Below are 6000 nucleotides of genomic sequence, written 5' to 3' on the forward strand. Positions count from 1 at the left end.
TGATACAATGCTCTACTTTGCAGTAAGAAATAAGCATGATTTTTTTGTGTGAGAAAATAGAGGCAGAGACTAAAGAAGAGACCAGCCATTGGTGAGACTGACAAAGCAGAGCAGAGGCACAGACAAGAGAGAACTACTGAAAAAAAACTAAAGGAAGAGAAAAGAGAGCTGCAGACATAATAGGAGAGGAGAGAGACCACTCACATCTACAGGCGGGTTCGGTTGTACATTCACTGTATATTTTACATGCAAAGTACGAAATTCAGGCATTCTATAGAATGCTTAGGCAAAGTACATAACAAAAACAGACATTTTGTACTTTGCCTAAAATGGTCAGTCATTCTACAGAATGCCTAGCAAAGGGAATAAAGTCCAAAAGGAATCACGCTCTACTGCCCTGATTGTGATGTCGACATGTGTGCCATTCCGTTTCAAAATATACCACATGCTGGAGGTGTATTAGGTATATATGTACTGTACATACTGTATAGTCTGGTGCCTTATTTGTGCAGTTTCACTATTTTTTTAAGTTTATCAATTTAATTATTTCAACAATTTTGTGTTCCAGTCTTTTATTTATATGCAGGATGTCTACCAGGCCTTTATTCTGATATATTTTGGTGAGTTAAGACTTAAGAAATGGAGGCCTAAAACTCTTGAAAAAAAATGTACCACTTTTAGATCCATAAATCCAGACTGAAATGCAAAGCCATGGAGGTTAAGACATAAGAAGGTTTTTGTTGCAGGTGCATGCATACAAGTAAAATCTCACAACTGATAATACACTAATGTTGAAACAACATTTAAAATAAATCAACTTCACCACTAAGGCCCTGTTCAGACTGTGTGTTTGTAGAACGCGTATAAATTCAAAGAAGCGCAAGTTGAAAAACGCATGCGTTCGAATGCGTTTTCTATTGCGTTTCGCACACACACGTGACCCAGGAAACAGAAAAGAATTATGGGAACCATAGAGGGAAACGTACGCTAAAAACGCAATAGTACGCGTTTTTGATACGCGTCCATAGACGTTCATTGTGTCCGTTTCTGTGCGTGATGCACAGAACTGCGTGCAGCAATGCGGATGACAAACGTATGCGTCTCATACGCATACATGTGAACGAGGCCATTAGAAAACATTAGTAGTCGTTTCTATGCGTAAAATCTTTCTGTATGCGTTCTGTAAAAACGACTAGGAATGCACCTAGTCTGAACGGCCCTAAGGGTTTTTTTCCCTTATGGACCAGAGCAAATCGTCCCATTTTAGTGATCCTCCCATTCATTCACCAAGAACTTTTTGACTACTTATGGGTTTTAACGTACTTTCAGTGAATGAACTCTGCTGTTTGTTACAGCAGAGTTCATTCATAAATCCGGCGCTTTTATTGGCTTTGAGAACGCATGTTCCCATTCACCAATCTGTGATCTAATCCCCGCTGACAGGGATAAGCACAAGTCACCCAAAGAAGGCAGAAGACGAGTATCTACGCCCATGGGACTTAAGTTAAAGTAGTGCGGGGAGTAGTTATACTGCCTCAGGATCAAGAAGTAGTTTTAAGGTGTGTACACACCGTCAATTAGCGTCACCTAACATGTTCCAATTGTTTCCCACTTTGGGAAACATATGACAAGACAATATAATCTGTACAGCGTTGCAGAAGATGCCAGAGCTATACACAATGCTGCCCATAATTATTCATAAATTATTTGTCAATTCTGTTTTATCGAGACTCGAGTGAGTTTTCTTTTTTGTAAGAGGGAGGTAAGTCCACCCTAACATCCCCCTCTGTTTTTAAACGGTTTTTAAAACATTTTACTCTTTTCTGGCGCCTCTGTATACCGAGCTTTTGCTGATCTTCTAGTCCACCCTGGGTGGAGGGGTGCATCCCCATCTACTATCTACAGAGAGCGACTTCTTAACCTGAGTGGGGTCAGGTCCTAATGCTCCCCACCTGCATTTAAAGTGGTTGCCTATGGGTAACCCGTGTTTGTGAGTATATACACATAAAATTGTATTGAACTCTTCATTTTACCTGACAATACTGCACCATATTGGGCTCTCGATTCTCTTCTTGTTTTTAAGCAGGTCAGGAGAGTTGGCAGGCTAATTGAGCACAGTAATACCATGGCATGGCCGTTTCTACAGCCGTGCGGCCCGTGCAGCCGCCCTGAGCGCTGCTGGGAGGGGGCGCTGTGATGGAGGGGGGAGTCGCCGCCAGTCTCATCTCTCCATAGACACTGATACACACACACGCTGCTTCCTGTTTAGCCGGAAGCTGCGTGTGTGTATCAGTGTCTATGGAGAGATGAGACTGGCGGCGAGAGAGCAGCGATTGGAACCAGGGAGGTGAGTAGTTTTCTATAGCGCTTCCCTGCGCATTACTCTGCAGTCGGAGGGGAGATCGCACGGAGGGCGGCCCGGGGAGAGGGAGGGAGAGGTTGGGCTGCCCTCCCCGCAGCTGCGACTCCCCCCTCCATCATGGGGGGCACCTACCTAACCTATATTGGGGCAGCTACCTAATCTAACCTAGACTGGGGGGCAGCTACCTATCTAACCTATCCTGGGGGGCACCTACCTAATCTAACCTATACTGGGGGGCACCTACCTAATCTAACCTATACTGGGGGGCACCTACCTAATCTAACCTATACTGGGGGGCAGCTACCTAATCTAACCTATACTGAGGGGGCAGCTACCTAATCTAACCTTCACTGAGGGGGCAGCTACCTAATCTAACCTATACTGAGGGGGCAGCTACCTAATCTAACCTATACTGAGGGGGCAGCTACCTAATCTAACCTATACTGGGGGGGCACCTACCTATCTAACCTATCCTGGGGGGCACCTACCTATCTAACCTATCCTAGGGGCACCTACCTATCTAACCTATACTGGGGGGCACCTACCTAATCTAACCTACGCTGGGGGGCAACTACCTATCTAACCTATACTGAGGGGCACCTACCTAATCTAACCTTCACTGGGGGGCAGCTACCTATCTAACCTACGCTGGGGGGCAGCTACCTATCTAACCTATGCTGGGGGGCAGCTACCTATCTAACCTACGCTGGGGGACAGCTACCTATCCAACCTATACTGGGGGGCACCTACCTAATCTAACCTACACTGGGGGGCAGCTACCTATCTAACCTATACTGGGGGCACTTATCTAACCTGTATTGGGGGCACCTACCTAGCTAGCCTATACAGGTGGCAACTATACTGGCTACCTATATTGCAGGCACCTACCTAAATAACCTATACTGGGGGCACCTACCTATCTAACCTATGCTGGGGGCAACTATTCTGGCTACCTATATCAGAGGCACCCACCTAGCTAGCCTGTACTGGGGCACCTACCTATCTAACTTATACCGGGGGCGCCTGCCTATCTAACCTATACTGGGGGCAACTATACTGGCTACCTATACTGGAGGCACCTACCTGGCTAACCTATAGCGGGGGCAACTATACTGGCTCACCTATGCCTGGCTACCTATACTGGGGTACCTATTCTTGGCCACCTATACTGGGGGGACCTATACTAAGTGCAACTAGACCTGGCTAACCTATACTGCGGGCACCCATACCTTGACGGGGGGGGGGGGGGGGGCGCAATTTTTACACCCTCGCCCTGGGTGCATTTTAACCTAAAAACTGCACTGTACCATGTTCAGTAAACCACTTACTAGTGGTTTTGGCACTGTGAGCAGGTGCCAGGTCATGCTGAAAAATGAAATCCTGTATTGCTTAAAAGGAAATAAATATGGCAGGCTAGGCAGCCTCCATATACCTCTCACTACAGGTGTAATAGCAGATTGCTATTGTATTCCCTTGAAGTGGAAGGTTTTCTTGCCTTTCCCTTGTTCCCCTCTCCATAGGAGCCCCTTGCGCCAAATCCAGCGTAGATGTCTATAATGCTGGGAATACACAGTTCGTTTCTGCCGTGCGTTTCTCCTCTCGATCGTTTTTGCTGCTCGATTCTGCAGTCAATTCTCATATCTTCCGCTCGTTTTCCTTATCTTTTTCCATTCACTTCTATCAGAAATTGAGCGGAAAAAGGATCGAAAGGGAGATCGGACATGTCGGAAATTATCTATCAAACCATCTAACCAGCTAAAAAATAAACTGTGTATTCCCAGCATAAGAAGAGATTGCTGGACAGTCTACTGATAATAGCAAACATATTATTTTGCTGTTTAATGTCTGTAAACAGTAATTCTACTTTTTGGTTACAGAACTGTAAACCAGCAGAGTCCCTTTTCTCATAGCTGGTTATTCAGCCACGTTTATAAAGTGCTCAAGCGACAAATGACCTAAAAAACATAATAATAGACTTCTTGTCTCCTCTGCACAGCTGCAGTCTGGAAAGCTTACCCACTGTACTTTGTAACTGGCACAATGGTCCGGATTGGCTGCACCACACCTCCTTCAGTTCCCCTGGAAAAGTTCATCAGCGCCCTCTCCAGCAGAGGTATCAGAGCTGGGTAGTTCAAATACTGGTCCACTACATCAGCCCCTAGAAACACTGGTTGTTTAGCCACCTCCATAGTTTTCTGTGAAGCTGATTAGATGTTCTCGGTGTTTTCATAAGAATCAGCTTTGCTGCAAACTACAAAAAACCTGGCTGCTCTGTAGAAGCAGCTGCTACTGTGTCAAACCACGCCCCGTTTCTGACGAGCCCCTTTCCAAGAGAGCCGCCCCCTGCCTGGCTGGTACTTTTCAGAAAGTTTTTCTGTGGTTTTATATACAGCATTTTTTGTTCTCTCTCTTTGTTTTAATGAGTGTTAATTCCTTTCTGTATTGGTTACTGTTGAATACCTACATATCTTACTGCAATGAAAAGCCAATGTAAATAAGCAATTCAGTATTTATATAGTTTTTATATGCTCATCATTATTTAGGCTGAATGTAAAAGGAGTCAGGTTGGGTGCACACATGGCTGTGCGTGAAAGGTAGCGTATCTTGTCATGTGCGTTTTTGTTTGCGTTTTAGTGTGTTTTTTGTGCATTTGCGTTTGCATCTTTTTCCTACATATGCGCTTTTCTAGCATTTTGCGTGCGTTTTTACACGTTTACGGTTCGGATATACAAAACGTATATGCGTTTTGTATGAGTTTTCCATGCGTTTTTTTTTATTGCGTTTTATGCATATCACTAGGAAGGCAATCAGAAGCGGAAATAGATCAGAAAACAATCAAAAAAGCATATAAAAACACATGAATACGCATACAAAATGCATTACATTGCGTTACCATTGACTTTCTTTATGTGTATTTTTGATGCGTTTTTGAAAATTATGCAACGAAACCAGTGTTTTTAAAAACGCAGCCCATTGACTACCATTGTAGGCAAAAACACAACGCTAGTGTTTCTGCTGTGTTCCTAACCTCAGTAAGTTTCTCCCATTCTCAGGATTACAGTCAGGGTAGGATCCCACCAGAGCCCTTTTTTAAGCGATTTCCCTAAACGCTCTGCCACAGTAGCAATTGTGATTAGCAAAATCGCAATTGCAGGACATGCAGCATTTTCGGGAGCATTAGCGCTTCAATGTAAAGCATTGAAGCGCTGGGAAATCGCTCATGAATCGCTACACATAGCGATTTGTGTGCAATTTTCAATTACTGCAAACTGTAAAAAAAAAAATTATAATACATTGAAAGGACCTATCAGAATTAAAATCGCTAATCGCACATCGCTATCACAATCGCTTGCAAAAAGCTTACACATATTAAAATCGCCGGAAAACGCTCATCAAAGCACTAATTAAAAACGCCAGGAATTTGCGATTTGTAGTGGGTTCCAGGCCTCATACTGCTTGAGCTCCAGAAGTATCTCTCCTAGTCTGCTCTATACACTGAAATTCTACTTTTGCACATACATGATATGTTTTTCGAGCACAGAAAAAAATGACATTCTGCATGATGACTCTGCACATTTTGTCAGTTTTCTCTATCAATTACATTAGCTGCAGTGAAAATTTCCTGCATAGAAACACAC

The 6000-nt window shown here is 43.9% G+C and overlaps 1 protein-coding gene across 1 annotated transcript in view; it reads right to left on the reverse strand.

Moving 5' to 3' along the window:
* CRYM (crystallin mu) overlaps nucleotides 1-4656 on the reverse strand; it is a 166657-nt gene extending 162001 nt beyond the window's left edge. The window contains exon 1 of the mRNA XM_068246875.1: nucleotides 4379-4656. Coding sequence (XP_068102976.1) covers nucleotides 4379-4551 — 173 coding nt within the window. The 5' untranslated portion in view covers nucleotides 4552-4656. The remainder of the gene's footprint in view (nucleotides 1-4378) is intronic.
* Between the last annotated feature and the right edge of the window lie 1344 nt (nucleotides 4657-6000).

This window comes from Hyperolius riggenbachi, chromosome 7 (assembly GCF_040937935.1).
Source record: "Hyperolius riggenbachi isolate aHypRig1 chromosome 7, aHypRig1.pri, whole genome shotgun sequence".
NCBI lineage: Eukaryota > Metazoa > Chordata > Amphibia > Anura > Hyperoliidae > Hyperolius > Hyperolius riggenbachi.